The 19,494-nt window shown below is 35.7% G+C and overlaps 4 protein-coding genes across 4 annotated transcripts in view; 2 read left to right on the forward strand and 2 right to left on the reverse strand.

Moving 5' to 3' along the window:
• The window catches only part of LOC106140826 (uncharacterized), a 346,955-nt gene that overhangs the window by 206,334 nt on the left and 121,127 nt on the right, over positions 1-19,494 (forward strand). The gene's annotated exons all lie outside the window — the stretch shown is intronic.
• On the reverse strand, positions 533-3,049 carry LOC106140824 (tubulin alpha chain). The gene is made up of 5 exons (XM_060945590.1): positions 3,041-3,049; positions 2,182-2,392; positions 1,421-1,893; positions 963-1,319; positions 533-824 (listed from the first exon to the last, which is right to left on the reverse strand). The coding sequence occupies exons 1-5, from the start codon at positions 3,047-3,049 to the stop codon at positions 567-569; spliced, it is 1,308 nt and encodes a 435-aa protein (XP_060801573.1). The 3' UTR covers positions 533-566.
• LOC106140833 (dihydroanticapsin 7-dehydrogenase-like) lies at positions 4,021-5,134 on the forward strand. Its single transcript, XM_013342477.2, has one exon. The coding sequence runs from the start codon at positions 4,171-4,173 to the stop codon at positions 4,933-4,935; it is 765 nt and encodes a 254-aa protein (XP_013197931.2). The 5' UTR covers positions 4,021-4,170; the 3' UTR covers positions 4,936-5,134.
• On the reverse strand, positions 5,123-19,329 carry LOC106140835 (circadian clock-controlled protein daywake). The gene is made up of 6 exons (XM_013342478.2): positions 19,225-19,329; positions 9,973-10,201; positions 9,518-9,648; positions 8,572-8,709; positions 7,938-8,092; positions 5,123-7,161 (listed from the first exon to the last, which is right to left on the reverse strand). Exons 1-5 carry the CDS (start codon positions 19,289-19,291, stop codon positions 7,941-7,943), a joined length of 717 nt encoding a protein of 238 aa, XP_013197932.1. The 5' UTR covers positions 19,292-19,329; the 3' UTR covers positions 5,123-7,161; positions 7,938-7,940.

Here is a 19,494-nt window from a genome sequence, read left to right on the forward strand (position 1 = left end):
CAATTACTTTAATAAATTTTGTCAAACTTACTCTACGTTTGGCAGTAAGTAGCAAAGATCTATTTTGTTACTAGTTTCAATGAACTGTTAGGGGACTTATGGAAATACGTAATTTTTTTCTAATTTGCGGCCCAGGTGGCATAAATGCAACTTATGCCACGTGTGCCACAGTACCTAAACAAAAGCGATTACGTGCATACATACATACTTATCACGTCACGTTTATATCCCTTGGGGAAGACGGAGCCAACAGTCATGAAAAGACTAAAAGGCCACGTTCAGCGGTACATTATGGCATAGTAATGTGATTGAGATTCAAATAGTGACAGGTTGCCATCCCAAGTTTATTAGCTGTTCATCGATCACATGCACTTGAACAAATATTTCATAAAAACTTTTGTAGCTACAAAATATTGAATAATTGTCTCCATTCAAAATACCAACAATGCATCACTGTGCTTTAGGATTAGGATTTCTGGACACGCTATTTTATTTTATTATTTGATTTTTGCACCCACGTCGTAAATAAAAAGTCACAATATCATTTTACGTAAACCAAAACATTATTAATCTTCCATTTCCAAATAGTCATTGGACAATGCCTTCACATTCTGCAAAGCATTTTTGAACTCTCCTTCCTCAATTCCTTCCCCCACATAATGGTGCACAAACGCTCTCTTGGCATACATCAGCGAAAACTTTCTGGCAAGTCTCTCCCAGGCAACTCGTACCGCTGAATTATTTGACACCATAACCACTGCTCTTTCCAAAGCTGCTAAGTCACCACCCGGAACTGTCGTCGGTGGTTGGTTGTTCACACCAATCTGAAAATGACAATTAATAAAAAAAAAATCTTTAATAAGAGCCTTTGTTCCGTCAAAATTTCGGAGTGAACAATAGCTTTCCATTATAAGTATGACAAAGTTTTAAAGCACTATAAAAAGTTCCTATTTATCACTTACCTTAAATCCTGTGGGAGACCAAGAAACAAATTTTATTGCCTTCATTTGTTTGATTTGATTGATTGCCGAATTGATATCGTTAGTACTAACATCTCCCCTGAACAATAAGCAACAAGACATGTAGCTGCCTTGTCTGGGATCGCATTTTACCATCTGATTAGCAGGTTCAAAGCAAGACATCATGAGCTGATGAGTGGTATTGGACTCATGCAAACCGCGGCTAGGAGGCACAAATGGAGCAAACGTGACTAGTGGGAAGTGGATTCGAGGATATGGTATAAGGTTTGTCCTGAACTCCACTAGTTCCACGTTAAGAGAACCTTGGAATCGCAAAGAAGCAGTCATGCAAGACACCACCTACAATGAAAAAATAATTAGGGAGGCCGCAGCAATTTCGAAATTCCAGTACCTATACCTAAGTATACCTACTACATACATAGTTTACGAGTAAAGTTTACCTGAGCGATAAGTCTATTTAAATTTGTATAAGTGGGTCTCGGCACATCTAAAGATCTAGCCAAAATATCGTAGAGAGCTTCGTTATCAAAAATAAAGCAGACATCTTCAGTATTCATGCAAGCGTGAGTTGTAAGTACGGCATTATATGGCTCAACAATAATGGGCGATATTTGTGGAGCTGGGTATATTGCGAATTCGATTTTGGACAACTTTCCATAATCTTTTGTAAGCCCTTCTAGTAGCAGAGCAGTGAACCCAGATCCAGTTCCACCTCCGAAAGAACGGAAGATGATAAATCCTTGAAGATGTGAGCACTCTTCAGCTGTGAGCCGAATTCTGTTCAGAGCCAGATCAATCATCTCTCGTCCAACTCCGAAATATCCTCGAGCAAAGTTACTGGCAGCATCTTCTTTGCCAGTCAGTAAAGAATTAGGGTGAAAGAGTTGGCGATAAGTGCCTGTTCTTATTTCATCTGGAAAATTTGTGGCATCAAATGAAAACATTGAAATGTAGAAAATAATAAAAAAGCTTTTAATGATATAGAGTTAGCTAGAGAGCAAGATGATGAATACGAACGGGTAAGCACGCTAATGGTACTGGACTGTTATAATTTAGGGGCATTTCCGATTGCATTTCTTCATAGATCCAACAGTGACGATGGAATAACGGTAAAAACGTGACATTAAAACTTGCAAAGATTGTCTTTCCCAAGTAAGTGCTTCATTTATACAAGTAAAAAAAATAGTATTTGAGCACTTGCCTATAGGCGTTGGCTCCAGGTCTATCATTACAACTCTTGGTATCACCTTCCCGGCGCCAGTTCCACTGAAGAATGTGCCACTGCTGTTATCATCGTCACCGAATGCCAAGATGCCGTCTGGTCGCACCCCATGCTCTAAGCAATACAACTCCCAACAAGCATTCGCCACTTGAACACCAGCTTGTCCAATATGGATATGAATAACTTCTTTCTAAAGACAAGAATTTGCATTGTGAGCGATATTGAAAGGGCTGAAGGTTTGAATACTAAGTACTTCGACTATGTAAGTACCTACTTATTTACTCTTTCCTGAGTTACGACGATCAGATTTATTATTATTTCTATATGAAATAATAGTGGTTTTCATATAGAAATAATGGTAAAAGTGATAGTTACCTCTGACGGCATCCATGGGTTTTCCCATGGTCTCCGCACCTCAAGCACAACACCACTCCATCTAAAGAGATAAAGTGGAGCGGAGAGGCGAAAACCAGACGGACCCGATACTGAAAAGCCTCCTTTTTATAGAGACTCCTAGTATTGACTAGCTAATAGACGGATTTCGATGCGATGGGGCTCAGATAGAGATAGACTAGTTCGACAGATCATTTGAAGAAAGTAGACACTTACGGCCATGAATTTAGAATGTTGATATTTACACGCAGAATTTTGAACCAATGTTTATGTTAAGTAATTAATTTTTACATGATTATTTTATAATTTTGTTTATAAAATATACTAAATATCAAAGTGACATTATTGTTGTTGCATTATGACAAAAGGACATGACGACACGATTTTGTTTATAATCATCTATGTGGCTGAGGAGAAGACATTATTTGGTATCATGGTTTGGTACCAGCCCCATCGTATGGCACGCATGACGCTGTTTTTATCGGGCGAAAAATTGTTGTTAGTCCTGTTTCACGTAAAAATAAAACAGCGATAGTTTTTCGCGCGATAAAATGGCGACTACTGGGGCTACGAATAGAAGCGTAGATAGTAGTAGTAGTACATTACAATAAGCACTATATTTTGCCAATTGGTACCATTACCGTCAGGTCAGATTTAAGATGTCATGGTAGGCCTCTTGTACTTTCATAATATACCAAAATTACCTTTTCATTTATAAACAGACTGACGTATATATAAAGATGTTGTTCAATTAATAGGACATTTTTTAGTAATTACGAGTATTGTATGTAAGGGTATAGGATAGAAAGAAGAACAGGATGCGGTCAAACTGTAAACCACTTAGAGTACCTACTTAACCTACATTATTAATGAAGAGAAAACATTTATAGTTTTGTATGTCTGTAATACGAATAAACTCAAAAACTATTGCTCTGATTTTCACCAAATTTGGCACAAATATATTAAAAGGCTTAAAGTAAAAACAGACCTTCGAAAGTAATATAAACTTTTTTTCTAAAATTTCCTACGGGAGCGAAGCTTCTTGTAAAAGCTAGTTATAATTTTAAACTATAATAATTAAAATTAGTCCTTATTGTGTTTATTACTTTAGGGCTAGGTACTTTATTCTTAGTTCTTTGGATTAATTCTTAGTTCTCATGGTTTTGGTTCAAGTCTAAAAAAATGTACTTGACATCTAACTGATTGACAAATGACAAGTTTGAATGAATGATAGAACATTATGAGCTGGTTTCCTATTATATTTCGAACTTATATCTGCTTTGCTGCAGGCTGTACCTGGGGGATGAATTTCATTGGTCATTTCTTTTAATTAAACATACCAACATCCAATAGATTTCGTAACTTTTTTTAACTCGTAACTTGTTAACGAAAACATTGTTGGTAGTTATGTCATGAAGAAACGTAAACAACAAATAAAATAAGAGGTCGACTACAATTACTATTTTTGGAGTGATAACAACTTTATCTACAGTCACGTTATTACGTAATGTGTAACTTATTGATAACAGTTTAGTTGTTTAGTTGTCACGTTCGTGATACATTGCCAAAATCGTTATGAATTTCGCCGGCAAAGTTGTAATAGTTACCGGTGCTAGTTCCGGTATCGGGGCCGCTACCGCCGTGTTTCTTTCGAAACTAGGAGCCAAACTCTCGCTCACTGGAAGAAACGTCGAGAACCTAAAGAAGGTCAGTCAAGACTGTGAGAAAGCCACCACTACACACTACATCGCCGCCGATTTGACTAAGGAAAGCGATATTGAAAATATCGTTAAGAGCACCATAGATAAATACGGGCAATTGGATGTTCTTGTCAACAATGCTGGTATACTTGAGACTGGTTCTATCGAGAATACTTCTTTAGCGCAGTACGACAGGTTAATGAACACGAATGTTCGTTCTATTTATTACTTGACAATGCTTGCGGTTTCGCACCTTTTGAAGACGAAGGGTAATATTGTAAATGTGTCCAGTGTCAATGGGATCAGGTCTTTCCCTGGTGTGCTTGCATACAATGTGTCAAAGTCATCTGTAGATCAGTTTACAAGGTGTGTAGCACTCGAACTGGCTCCGAAAGGTGTCAGAGTCAATTGTGTGAATCCAGGAGTGATTCTGACGGAGCTGCAGAAACGGGGCGGGCTGAATGAGCAGCAGTATGCAGCGTTCTTGGAGAGGACAAAGGAGACGCATGCTCTAGGCCGGCCTGGGAAGCCAGAGGAGGTTGCTGCAACCATTGCTTTCCTGGCCAGTGACTTGGCGAGCAACATTACTGGCGCTAGCGTTCCTGTGGACGGAGGCCGCCATGCTATGTGTCCACGATAATATATTGATTGTATTTTCTTATTGTGTAGCAAAGCATACACATTGAATTTATGCATTTTCAAAGTGTTTTATACCTATGTTGTACTAAAATGATATATATTCTAGGTTAAGCAAAAAGTGTACAAACTTATATATAACACATGTTCATAACCATATATTTTGTTAACATTGTAATTTTAAAATAAAAAACAAAATTTCACTTGAGGTAATTTATTTTTAAATACTTAAGCTAAATCAGTCCTTACCCTATACCTTACTTATTATCACATTACTTATAATAATTTGTGCTAGTCTAGCCTTCAAACATATTACCAAATTCTGAATTTTGGCCAGAATGTGATATTGCAATGAAGTGCACCAAAATGTATATAATTTAATTCATCATGATTAGAAAATTCAGGATCAGTTTGACATAATATTGACCCAGATTTGAATCATTTGCAGTCATAGAAAACATATAAAAAAGAATATGTTTACAGTAGAGGCTACACTTTTTCTTTGTAATTTGTAGTTACCACTGGAGGTAGTTTTTTTATAACTTCCTATGTACAGTTGTCTGCAGAGAAACATGTCTCCTTATTCATACAAATCAAAATCAGGGTAGTCAAGTTTCTCTCGAAAATTTATTGAAAAGGTTAGGTGACAAAATCTACTCAATATTGGACCTTATTAACAAACATTGCTTGTTTTGCCAACTTTTGTGGCTAACGCAATGTAAGGTCTGCCCCCTGCGGCGGCCTTTATCAAACAGATAAGAAACAAATAATTAAGAGGCATTGATTAGCAGTTAACAAAAATATTACTTTTGTTACATCATGCTCAGTATATTTTACATTTTACTTTGAAAAATATAATAGTAAAATGTTAAGTATATGTCTTGACATCTACTTAGATCTGTAGTACGTTTCTGCAGTCATGACTTAAACATAATCTGTGCAAAACAAACCTAAATTCGAATTATTCACAAAGTTGTACAGTCACCTGCAAAAGTCCATACATACCGTTTCATAGCAAATGTCACTAAAATTTGATTTGTAATTAACTTTTGATGGTGTACTGTATTTTTGAAAATCCAGTACAATTTATAATACATTATTTACTTTTGAAAGTAGCACCTTTGATGTTAACTGTACATATGGAGTTACCAGGGGCGTTCTCTAGGTCCTTGCAAAATAATTATTACTTGAAGCAAACTCTTTGTACTTATCATAGGAAGTGCAGCCGACCGTAAAGGGATATGTCGTCATGTACAATGATCCTTGATTTAGGCAACGTTCAAATACCGTTAATAGTTAGCAAATTATTAATTAAGTCGGTGAGCACGCAACATGATTGTTACATACTAGTAATATAGCAAAGTTTCAGAGCTCAAGTATATTCGCAATTGGAAGAAAAGATTCGAGTTCTTCTCAGTCTTCTAACGGAAAAGATTTTTATATGTTTTCAATAGATTGGCTAGATAGCCCAGTTTTATCTATTTTTAAAGCATTTACGTCTTATGTCTTTAAGTCACTGAAAAAGATACAAAATATTACAAATCCGGTGTATACCTATACTATATCTATGTGATGATCCTGCGGTGATTTCCTTAAGGCTTTCAACATTAACGTCATTCAAACAAAGTCGTAGAAATAATGCCAACCTGCCATTATAACTACGACTATGCTTGAAGACGTTCTGAAAACCTTGTTCAGGAGATGCTGAACATAACAGAGTTGGCGCCCTTGTGTCAATGCTGCGCGAGCGCCAGCTAGACCACAGCGCTCAAGGGACACCACTGTGGAAACCATTCGGTGCAAACCACACAAAAAAGACCTAAGACAAGAAGGGACTAACTTTTCCATGTTTCCTAGCAAATTTATAGAACGGAATAGACAGAAAAGTTGGGGCGAGGTCGTAATTTTCTTCATTGGCGTCGTACGCGCTCCGCCCTCTGACACGAAGTAAGGAATCTCTTAGGCCTTTTCTATGTCTTTACGTTTGCTTTGAACAACATTGCAATTTTCTGTGTAGTTTGCGTTACTTTCGCTTTACACAACATAATAATGTTATTACAATATTATATTCCTATGTATTAAGGTAGCAATAGATCCTTAGCAGGCACGAAGGCGAAGAGTTTGCTGACCTCTTCGACGCAGGATTTGATGATTTGTTCGAAGGCGACCGGCGCGATGTCTCGGATCACTGGCTCCCAATTCTCGTTGATTGCCGTTAAAATTATATCCCCTGTAATCAAAGATTCGTATCACATACTTATATAGATATGTCATTTACAACTAAACCTATATTTTTGTCATGCGGTGTTTATCTCGATAGCGTCCCTTGTCAACTAAGTATGGTCATCATTCTTCTGGCGCGATTCCCGATTCCCGGTTACGTCTTTACCTCTCTGACTTCATATTTGCCGCCTATGACCACGATCTTGATTGGGTAAGTCGGGTTTTTATTCACTAACGTCCTCCCGGCGGTTGTCCCGGTTGCGTCTTATCTAGGAAAGAACCTGGTAAAGGAAGTCATACTTCACAACTAGGTATGATGTTATAGTTATAATGACGAAAATGAACTTTGTAATCACAAAAAGACGATGATCAAATATTAGATAAGTTGTGATGTAAGTGATGCTGTTATGAATGATTAGCTTTGTAATGAGGAAGTATTGATGTATGTACCTACGGGTTAATGTGTAAACACATTGATGTTTCTGCGAAAATTTATGAATATATTTTGTGTAAATATTAGATATGTCTATAAGCACATGTAGTTTTATGGATGTTAATTAATTAGTAAAGACTAACAAGTCTTAAAAATTAATCTTAGCACTATTATCATTTCATAAATATTGCTTTACAATGATGATAACAATGGCACCAGCTTTGGTCAGCGTGAAGCACAAATCGTCGCGGTGATAATTTAAAGATTGAATTAGTATGGATTAAAAGCATCCAAGCGTAAACGATTCAGCCCAGTTCAGAAAATGATTCAATTTCAGCATAACATCGAACCATTCAAGAGCTGAGGAGATCGGCGGCCGGTATGGCGCTGAAGAATTTCTTGACCACATCCACACAATTCTTGATGATGCCCTTGATGGCTCCAGGGGCTATCTCCGACATGATGATCTCCCAGTTCTCGTTGGTGAACCTGTGTGTGGTCTCCGCTGGAATTTTAATGTGGGTTATGTTTGTGTGTTCATTGTTGATGTTTATGTTCATGTAGAATAAGTATTACTTTTGTCGTTAATGTTATCTTGACATTTAAATGTAAATTAATATTTTTTCAATTGTGCATCATGTGCAGTTTATCTTTTGTCATGTTTTACCATGTTTGATTTGTACTGTGTGTGTTGTGACATGTGACTGCTTAAAACAATAAGTGATTGTTCAGTTGCTGACCCTACGATAAGTTTAATGACACCATTAAAGTTTGTATTATTAATTTGTATAAAGTTTATAAAATGAGTCATGTGTTTCGAATCGGTATATAAGATATTGTTCACTAATATCTTGTGTGTCTTGAGATAATAGTTTTTATTTTGTAAGTTATAACAGTTTCAAGCACACGCACAGCACGCTAGTTGAATAATGTCCGGCAATGTTTCAGTAACATTTTCCATCCTTTGCTAACATCGTTACTCACCAAGTTGTTTGTTTCCTCCGAAGAGATTGGAGAACTTGAACTGAGCGCGATCCATCTTATAGTTGTCCTTGTAGTTGGTCACCACCCAGTGGCCATCTTGGGTGTCGAAGTCATATTTGATGACGATGTTCAGGTTAGCTAGAACACAATTGTGAAGTTAGGCCTCATATTCTTGCTAGATTCAGGAGCTAGATAACTAATTTTAGGAAACAATTTCGATACTATCGAATCTATTTTATCATATGCCTTGTTCTTTGTTTTCACGATGCCATTTGTGTACAAATATGAAGGTGCTCTCAAAAGTTTGGATACCTAATAATATAATTCCTCGAAAAAAAAAATGATTTGATTTTTAATGAAAATTTTGTTTCGGAGACGCTCCATTCTATTGACCTCTTTCTTTAAATCATAAATTATATTGTATATTCTGGTCGACCATCTAAGATTAATAAACATTAATGGTTTGAGACCAAAATAGACCAGAATAGGAAATATCTATTTAAATGCAAATCAGGTCGCGGAGAGAGGTCGCGGCAATGCCCCAAAATCGCGGTCATTGGGATGTTTTGCTCGAGGAAAATGTAAACAAACGCCGACCTCGACAGTTGACTCGCATAGAAAACACAATATAGTTTGGATGGAAGTAACATCCATATAGGTATGTACAATTATTTTAGTTATTTTAAACAATAAGAAAGTAATACTCCGCTTTAAAAAAGGACTTTAGAGTTCTTAATATTGAAAAAAAAATAATTATCTACATTTCGTTTTCCTTATGCCCTGCGAGTTACAGCCCTTTGTGAATTTTGTCCACTTCAACGATATTCCATTTTACTTGTGGTATTTTACACATTTTACTCTGGCTTTTACTAGATGTTTTTCTTCTGTATCTTCTGTATTGTCTCTGTACTTTATTATCTTCTGTAGCAAAGAAAAAAAAACTTACTGATCCGAATCTTGGCCGGACCATTCCCCCTAATAGGCAGGATGATGACCTGGCCGTCGATGTCGTAATGTGCTTTCAGGGTCACGTTGGCTGTGAAGTCCAATGTCGCTTTGCCCTTAGACGGTTGCATTCTAAAACAGATTGAGAGAATTAGTTGTCTGTTCCACCGTAAGTACCTATAGCCAGAAATAATAAGGCTGGCTTAGTTATATAACTCCAATCCTCACACAGAAGCAGATCTGCTCAGACATTAGCACGATGTACAAGGCTTACTTATCAAACATTCCTAATTGTAAATGATAGATTAGAACACATGATTATAAAGCTGCCATAGCTTCGTTGTTCATTGTCGCTATCGTCTGCAACGAGGTTGGCGAAGTTGAACGACAATTTCAATCCAAATGGACAACGAAATACTTTTGCTTACTAATATAACTGATAGAAAAAAAACTTACTTGAAAGAGTTGACTTTAAATCCTCTCAATCCTGTGACGACGGTGTCTGTAAACGTCAGCTTTAAGGATGGGTTGTTGACGACGACTTTGCCCAGTTGCAGAGGGTCTAAAGGAGCGATGCCCAGCTCTGGGATGCCGTCTGCGAACTGAGGACCCCCGGCTTCTATCACCTTCTCGATGCACTGGTCCAGTTTGGGGTCCGACGCTGAGCATGCGGTGAAGTATGGCGCTGAAATGGAATTTATATATATAGATGACTTGATGTTTTGTGGGCCGCTCTTGTGTTTATCGCGTGTATGAAATTTGAGTGTGTTAGATATCAATCTGCTTGAAGATGAATCAGTTCGGGATAAATATGTCATTCCAAAAAGATTTTATTAAATAATATGAAGAGTCATAGGGTCGAATTGTTCAAATGAGAAACTCAGCAAATATAACTTATTTGTTAGATATCAGTTATAAAATGTATCAGTCATTTGTTTAAATAATTATAAAAAAAGATATTTGAGATAGATTTTTGCAATAGTTTGCTAATCCTATATTTATTACATTATCCGTAATTAATGGTAATAAATAAATCTCTACAAGTTATTTCTTTAGAACAATCTCCTGCATATTATGTCTTATTATCAGTTATTTTGCAAGTATCTTAATAATAACAATTACATTAGCAATTATGCCACGTTCGTGATTCGAGACAGGCATGACAGATTATAGGGAAAATTAAATGAGCACCAAGAACAGTGGTCAAGGTGCTTCAAACCTCAATGTGATGGCAGCGAGATGTCTAAGAATATACTCGTAAATAACACACACATATATCACGTCTTTATCCGTTACGGGGTAGCAAGAGCCAATAATCTCGAAGGCCACGTTCAGCTGGGTTGAAAAGAATCAGATATTGAGAGAGATTTGTAATGTATCTTTGTATATATTTAGGTCTGAATTTGTAACCGCTTTACCAATGTTTTCACTGCGTAAATGTCCAATAATTTCGCTATCTTTCACACCATTTATAATCAAATTAAATGAATTTCTACTATCAACGCATAAGATTGACGAATATTGATTCTACCTTCACGCGATTAAGTGAAATGGCCTTCGTTGTGAGACGTGGTGACGAAACCTGGCATTTACAGGCGAAGGGAGTGGCGTCCTTGTTGAAGACAGTATTCTTCACTAAGAGACGTATTTAATTTAATTAAAAGCCTTTTGAAAGCCTATTACAATAGCGCGACAGTGGCCTTCAGAATCTATTTATCAATAGACTATTGTTAAATCGAGGCTTTTTAGGGTTCCTCAAAGGAGATGTCCCGAAATTACCGTTATAAAAAAATAAATAAGTTTTTTTTTTTCGAAATGGCATGCAGGCCATGGCAAAGATTGAACAGATAAATAGGTAGTATAGTGAAATAACTTTTAACTTTTTCAGACCGTTGGTGTCAGACATTCGTGAGAAAGAAAACTAAGAAAGTACATACATACATTGGATGGTTACGTCTTTATCCCTTGTGGGGTAAGCAGAGTCAACAGTCCCGGAAAGACTGATAGCGCAGCTAGGAAAGTAGGTAGGTTATGTTAGTTAGTTAGGGGCTTAGAGAAGATTTCTTTAATTTCCGGCTGGAAAGAAAGTTATAACATGATTAACGTTAGCGGATCCGCGGGCATTTCCTTGTAGTAATTGTTTGGCGATCTTGAAAAAAAAAACCTGATAAGTTTCTGAACCAAATTATAGTTGATTATTGTGCCAAGGGTGATTGTGAAGAAATGGTGAAAGTTGTTTAAAAAATAAATACTGATTGTAATTAAATTTCGAGACACTATTCTGTAATTTAATTAAAAATTACTTATATGATATTGTAAAGTTTTATGAGTATGTAAAAATAAATATATAATTTAAATACTGGACAAATTACACAGATTGAGTTAGCCTCGAAGTAATAAGTATGGAACTTGTGTTACGATACTATATTTTATGATAAATATTTTATACGTAGTTAAATATATCACAGAGTAACAATACACAAGTAAACATGTATGTACTACATAATATAACTAAGACAAAAAGAGTGATATATATGAATGAAGTGAAAGATGTATGCAAGGATCGTTGCAAATGGAATGATGTAGTTGCTGTCTTACACTTGTTCAAAGGGATAGGCAGACACATCTCTTATCTTAAGAAAAATAACTGCATCAAAATCTAAAATCCGACTCGGTCCGATGAATGACGGTTGCGCAAGAGTTTAGTAAGGGACCGGTCCGGGCCGGACGACACGAGACGCCGGCACGCGACGCCGGGTCAATGTCGGAGCTATTTGAACCACACGTGACTGACTCTGTAGGGCTGCCAACATTACACTTATAGCACATTATTGTAAAGGCATAAAGCTTGCAGCCAGCATGGTCTGGTAACAAAAAAGAAAACAGCGTGTGCAAGCTGCTTCTCTTCCTTTTCAGATTGTAAGTGAGGCAGTTGTGAGGCTTATAAACTTGGGTTCCTTATTTCACTTATTTCAGGCGATGGGAAAGCAACATGTCACTATATGAATCTCAGTTCTATCATCAAGCCATACAGCTTTAAGTCTTTTCGAGACTGTTGGCTCTGTTTACCCCGATAAAGACGACTATATGAATTAATGAATGACAAAATTATAGTTAAGTATCTTTCCTTGTTATTTGAGCGTCACTGGTCCACCGATAAAAGCGGCTGAATAAAAAATACATGAAGCACAGGTTCAAGGCCGATAAAATCGTGCCACTGTTTTCAAAGTTATGTAGTGAAACTTATGTAGTTTTCTGTGGTAACTGATGCTCTTCAGGTAAGGAAAAACATTGTGAGAAAACCTGCACATTCAGGTAAACTGGAAGGTAAAGGTTGCAGAGGTCAGAGGAAACTCGCTTCATTTAAAAAAAATGACTAACCCAATCCAGAATCATGGTCACAGTCTTCCAAAATCATAGTAAATTGTTTTTTTAAATAAAAGTTACAAATATTATTGTCACGTCATGTTTGCCATGTAAAAGACATCAACGCAACGCTCTCATAATGGGTTGGGACATTTGAATATAATTTTATATCCATACTTTTAAAGATTAAGTTTAATTTTAATTTTATTTTTTATTAGTCATTAAAAACAATAATATTTAGGTCATGACGGAATAAAAAATTAAAACAGATTCCTGAGATATTGATGATTTCTTTAGAAATAAGCAGAACTTACTTCTACGTACATTTGTTTCTCATATTTATCATTCCTTTTGATGTCTGTGTTCATGAAAGGTAAATAAACATAATAACTGCTTCACTATCATATCACATAGTAAAAAGCAAAGTCTGTATGTCAGTATATTTAGACCATTATAACTACATAACGCATTTAAATGCAGTTTTTTTAATACATAAGAGTGATTTATGAGAAAGTGTAATATTTATAAATGCAACCCGTTCGAAACTGGACGGGTTGCTAATAAATGAACACAATTACTGCTTTTTTACTATTAGCAATATATATTATTTGGTAATGTTCTGTTCGCAAATGAGTGTGTTATCCTGAAATAAATATACTTTTATTGTTGACAACCCTAGAGGTTCCGTACCGGCCGGCTCGCGTTACAAAACACGCAATGTTGTTGACACCACATTTCATGTCAGTAATTATTTTCGTACAAATCGTCGGCGATCACGTGGCCGGCTATCTCCACGGTTGGGCAAAGCATTCCGTTGAAGAAGTGTTACCAATTTCATCTTATTAATAATCCTATGTAATTCTCGTGTTACAGAGTGAATGACTGACAGACAACGCACAGCCTAAACCGATAGGTCTTCTGACTTGAAATTTAGTATAAGGATACTACATGCTAAATTTCAAGTAGCCTTATATGCTAGGGGGAAATTCCCGCACGAACGGGAATTAATGAGATATGCGATGAGATATTCCGTCATATGCTCGGACGCAGCCGCCGTAAGTAATAATATGGATTTATAATCTTGTGAAAATTATCTTTAATGTTCACTGATTTTCTTTAATATTACTTCAGACAGGGCCCAAGGGCTCTGACATTGAATTCTTACTTAATCGACCTTTACGTTTACCACACGGTTGCACAACGATGTGGTATGCATATAACGCAACCCAAATGTTTATTCTTTGATAAGTATTGATAATCGAATTGATGTTTAATATTTATTTTGTGAATCACTATGTACTTCAAAAATACGCTTACAAAAACATAGGTTAACCTTTTTTTGTTTGAAAAATCGAGTTTGGTTTTGAGCTTGTACAAATATATATCAATTGGTGGGTTCTATAACCAGGGTCTAGCCTGTCTGGTCATCGCCCAAGCCAAGAAGGTTTATATCGACATAATGTTTTAATTTTTTTTATTTCATCTATTTTTATGATAACCGTTTTACTCGATCATTATTGACTGGACCACATCGAGGACTGACTTAATCTCGACACAAGCAAAAGACGAAAGTTAAAGTTTGATTACAACGAAAAAAAAAGGCTGGATCGCTAAGATTTTCAGTTATTTATTTCAGTGCCGTGTGGTCCCCGGCACCAGTACAAAAAAGAATAGGACCACTCCATCTCTTTCCCATGGATGTCGTAAAAGGCGACTAAGGAATAGGCTTATAAACTTGAGATTCTTTTTTAGGCGATGGGCTAGCGACCTGTCACTATTTGAATCTCAATTCTATCATTAAGCCAAATAGCTGAACGTCTTTTCAAGACTGTTGGCTCTGTCTACCCCGCAAGGAATATAGACGTGACCATATGTATGTATTTATTTCAGATCATCACGTGCATTAGATAAACCAATGTTAAGGTCAATCATAGCCATTTAAAGTCACACCGCCACAATGGATAATTATGAGAAGCCTGTGATAAGAAATTAATTACAACCGGACCTCATTGTGAACCGCACGCGCACGTTTTTTGCTCCAATTGAAAGGCTTTTTGTTTGAGAAAGTGACAAACAATTGGTTAATTAACACGTGTCTATTTTGTATACAATTATGAACTATCAATTACAATGTTCAAGTAATTATTAGTTGCTATTTTGTGCCCGCGATTTCAGTTCGCGTGGAATTAATTTTATTAAAGACTAGACTTAATTAGATATACAACATGCTAATTAGACATAGTTTCATCGCAAATCGCATAGCGCCGTGTGGTTCCCGGCACCATTAGAGAAAGAACAGGTCCACTCCATCTCATTCCTATGTCGTAAAAAGCGACTAAGGTCTAGGCTTATATAATTGGGATTCCTCTTTTAGCGATAGGTTAGCAACCTGTTACTATTTTAATCTTAAATCTATCATTAAGTTAAGCAGCTGAACGTGGCCTATCAGCCTTTTCAAGACTGTTGGCTCTATCTACCCCGCGAGGGATATAGACGTGACTATATGTATGTATGTATATTTGTGTTCATATCATATGTAACAGAAAATCACGCACATTTATGTAGGTATAGCAGTGACACGGAAGCAATATTCTTCTATTTGAAACAGCTATGATTTTTCTCAGTAAACATTTATGGGATTACATTGATTATCCGTTTTCTGTTTAAAGTAACCACAAAGTCATAGTTGCAAAACTTAACCATTTTCCAGTGAACTTAGTATAATTGTCGGACCAATGGTTTTCTTACAATTGTCATAATATCCTAATGTGGTTTTCCCCATATATATATATTTATATATATATAAATAAAGAATAACACTACAAACTATGAGACCAGAAGGGTATCATGTTTATTTCGTGCGACATGTATAATTAGTATATGTGCGACATGTATCTTAAAGCCAAACAGCTGAACGTGGCCTATTAGTCTTTACAAAACTGTTGGCTCTGTCTACCCCGCAAGGGATATAGATGTGATTATATGTATGTATGTATATTAGTGTATTTTTTATTTTAAGTTTTAAAATAAAATACTTAATTCATAGTGATATTATAACTGCGAAAGTGTCTTTGTTTGTCCGGCTTTCGCGTTGAAACTACTAAACTGATCTTCACGCGAACAGAGTAGAGTATTTTCTTTTTAATTGAGTATTTTTATATAAAAAATGATTATTACCCTCTTACGTTGTTTGCTATTATTTTAAGTGACTAAAAAAAAATAATAATTTTGGAATTCTTCTTGTAAGCGATGGGCTAGCAACCTGTCACTATTTGTATCTCAATTCTATCATTAAGCCATACAGCTGAACGTGGCCTTTCAGTCTTAACAAGACTTTTGGCTCGGTCTACCCCACAAGGGATATAGTATGTATGTATTGAGACCTCAACATGCACAGGAAGGTAAATTGGAGCGGAGACGGCAGTTCCTTTTTGCGAAACGTCCAGTTTGCACCAACAAGATACCCTAGAACTCGTTTAGTCGAATGCTTGGTTTGTATAGTCAAACACAATTTGCCAAATATAAATCCTAGCAAAAAGTTGAGGTCAAATGGAAGTCGCACTAAAAATTTTTATATTTTTCTCGCACCTATTAAAGAGATCGGCGTTTTATATCGATTTTGATAACATATATATATAAAATCACGCCATTTTCCACTTTCCACTTGCCACGATCTCTGCATAGTTCTTTCGCATCATCTACATTCATAACTCTCTTCATGCAAGCTCGGCAGTTTCGGGTACTCTTGACCTTTTCCTACCTCCTGTTTCGGTATTGATTTAAAGCAGAGAAATAAAACTTTTTAAAATTTTACTTAAAAACTTCGGAGAACTGTTTAAAACTTCTGTTCTTAAAATTTAAGAAAAAAAGAGTTATTTTCGGGAATTATTTTTTTAAATTTAGCTATTCAACTGTGTCAACTTACGTCGGTTTGTCATCCGCACAAACATATCACGATCACGTCTCTATCTATTACGAGGAAGATAGAGCCAATTGTCTACTGGTTAGACACGAAGGCTATGTTTAGCTTAACAGTTTAGTTTGTCATATCAGTCTTGAATCGGAATTGAACCTTGACATTCCTCAAGTAACCTCAATAAAGATGCAGTTCTAGTGGAATCTTTTTCATGTCACACCGGGTATGTTAGAGTTAAGCAAACGATTCGAGGCCGAGCGAGCGACGTTGAGAACTTGGAGCGGAATAGTTTACACAAGTCAAGTGATACTTATGGACCTCATTTCGAAACTATCACTTATATCTTTGTTTAAAAGGGTCCTAGCCTCATGACGTGAATATTATGAAATCGAATTGACATTTTGCTCCGACCCTTAGAACGTTAGTCCTTAGTCTGAGGTTAATTAATTAAAAAATAATGCAAATGTAGTCTCTATTCCTGTCTTTATTGACTGAAAATCCATCTAGTAATTTTATCATGGCCATAATTTCGAATTAAAAATAATTATATCTATGCCTTTTTATCTCAGTTACTTCAAGCTTTCACGCAGATTTTACTTGTCTATAGCCCTCATGCTTGTGGTCAGAAGTTCGAAAATAATTGTGTTGTACTGAGTCCTAAATTTTTATTGACATGTCTCTTGAAGCTACAATGTGTCTCTTTTTAGTACGCCCCGATCCCGCTTATAACTTAAACTGGAAGGCAACTAAAATTAGATCGTTCTGGCATTTTTACCCATCAAAGTTTTATCATTTTGGTACAAACCGCTTACAAAAGTACGTATAAAACTTTGATAGGTAGTTATGGCATTCCTAACATATAATTTCGCCTGTTTGAAAATTATAAAAAAAATGCGTTATATTCGATATTCAATTGCGTTTCAACTCAAGTTAAGTTAACAAAATCGGAGGGCTTACTTCACTCGCCACTTCACTCGTTCATACCGCTCGCCCAATGTAAAACTAGAGTGCAACAAGAGTGCTATCTCTGAGAAGTCTAGAGGTTCGAGACCTTGTGTGTGTTTGTTACTCGCCTTGGCTCCAAAACCGTCGGAATTAAATGTTACTACTACACTAAGATCATCTCAATCCACACGTTAAATACATACGTATTTTAAAAAGGACAATTTGTAGGTTTGTTTGTAACAAATTAAGTCGAAAACTACTTTATCGATTTTGATGAAATAAAAAAAATATATATATAAAATCTGGAATAACTTCATTATTTTTAATATGGACATTGTCATTGCGCAGTCTAATGAAAAAATTCTAAAATTAATTTTGAATTTGGCACAGATCATACTTTCAAGAGTATTTATTTAAGATTTTTAGAAATTCTCATACGAGGGACACCCTGGGCAAAAGTCTAGTCTCAAATACATCACTAAGAAGGTAATGCTTACACAACACATTCTTGGATTAATTCGGCAATGGAACTGGTTTGGTTTGTGCATTCGATTGACGTTTATCATTTATCTAAAGGTTTTTTTCTTTTGGGGACATTTTAATAATAACATTAAACATAAGTTATAACGAATTAACGAACAAAATGCTACAATGCAGTTTGTTACCGCTTCTTCTGCTTTGGATGCGGCAGTAAACTTAGTTTTAAAGAATTATTTTGACGTCAACCAATGTTGTGAAACCAAAAGATATGACAATTATTAAGTGATATTGATATGTCCCATAACTTTGAATAAAGGTTTTGAATTTGAATGCCCGGGGCTTAGTTCCAGTGGGAATTTACGGAATAAAGTAGTTATGTTTAAACTATAGGTATCTATACAATATTTTTATAATATTGTTCCAGTGGTTTATCAGTGAAAGGCCTCACAGCATTATACTCGTATTAATAAAGATGCAGTTTGCTTTGGTGATATTTTTTTTCTAAAATAAGAACTTATTTCACATACGTATGTAATTTGAATGATTATTCTGAGGTAAATTTAAATGTTATTGATGCGTTGTTTACTGCACCATATCATGCGTGTGTTATTTATTTATTTAATTTTATATGAATGAATAAATTTATTTAATTAATAAAGTAAAATTTCATTATTACGTAAGGCTTTTAACTAAGTTAATATTCGTGTTGATATACATATGTTCAGGATTTCATTGATAAAATTTGAAACTTTAACTTAAATTAACATTAAGTATGTTTTTTTTAATCAATATCTAATATTTTTATTCCATCATAAAGCCAAACAGCTGAACGTGGCCTATTAGTCTTTTCAAGACTGTTGGCTCTGTTTACCCCACAAGGGATATAGACGTGATTATATGTATGCATGTATGTTTTTTTTTATGTAAAATTATAAATAATAATATATACTTTATATACTAATTTAAAAAGTAACTAATAATTATAGCAATTAAAAACTCACGTAAATTTGCCGCCATAGCACCGAAAATGAAGCATAAGACCGCCAAAATACACACTTGCACTCTCATGTTGAAAATAAAAAAATAATAATTTAAAAATTAAAAAAGTAAATAAACGTCCAGCGGCCTTTCCAAAGTGGAGCTTTCGACTGGTGCCGGCGCAACGACTGGCAACCTTTTATAGCTTGCGTAAATATTGGTCTATGATTCACGGTGTCCATTATATGTTGACCCGTAATGTACATTGTACGTACGTTCATATTATCACGTCT

This window comes from Amyelois transitella, chromosome 8 (genome assembly GCF_032362555.1).
Source record: "Amyelois transitella isolate CPQ chromosome 8, ilAmyTran1.1, whole genome shotgun sequence".
Taxonomy (NCBI): Eukaryota; Metazoa; Arthropoda; class Insecta; order Lepidoptera; family Pyralidae; genus Amyelois; species Amyelois transitella.

Bases quoted from the DNA above. Each gene is read 5' to 3' on its own strand.
- LOC106140833 (XM_013342477.2), top strand. From the start codon at position 4,171: ATGAATTTCGCCGGCAAAGTTGTAATAGTTACCGGTGCTAGTTCCGGT.
- LOC106140824 (XM_060945590.1), bottom strand. The intron at 1,894-2,181 runs GCAAGTGCTCAA...CAAATTTTCCAG, and splicing joins CCTGGAGCCAACGCCTATAG to ATGAAATAAGAACAGGCACT. The intron at 1,320-1,420 runs GTAAACTTTACT...TTTTCATTGTAG, and splicing joins TAAATAGACTTATCGCTCAG to GTGGTGTCTTGCATGACTGC.
- LOC106140835 (XM_013342478.2), bottom strand. From the start codon at position 19,291: ATGAGAGTGCAAGTGTGTATTTTGGCGGTCTTATGCTTCATTTTCGGT. The intron at 10,202-19,224 runs GTGAGTTTTTAA...ATTCCATTTCAG, and splicing joins TGCTATGGCGGCAAATTTAC to CGCCATACTTCACCGCATGC. The intron at 8,710-9,517 runs GTAAGTTTTTTT...ATTGTGTTCTAG, and splicing joins TCCGGCCAAGATTCGGATCA to CTAACCTGAACATCGTCATC.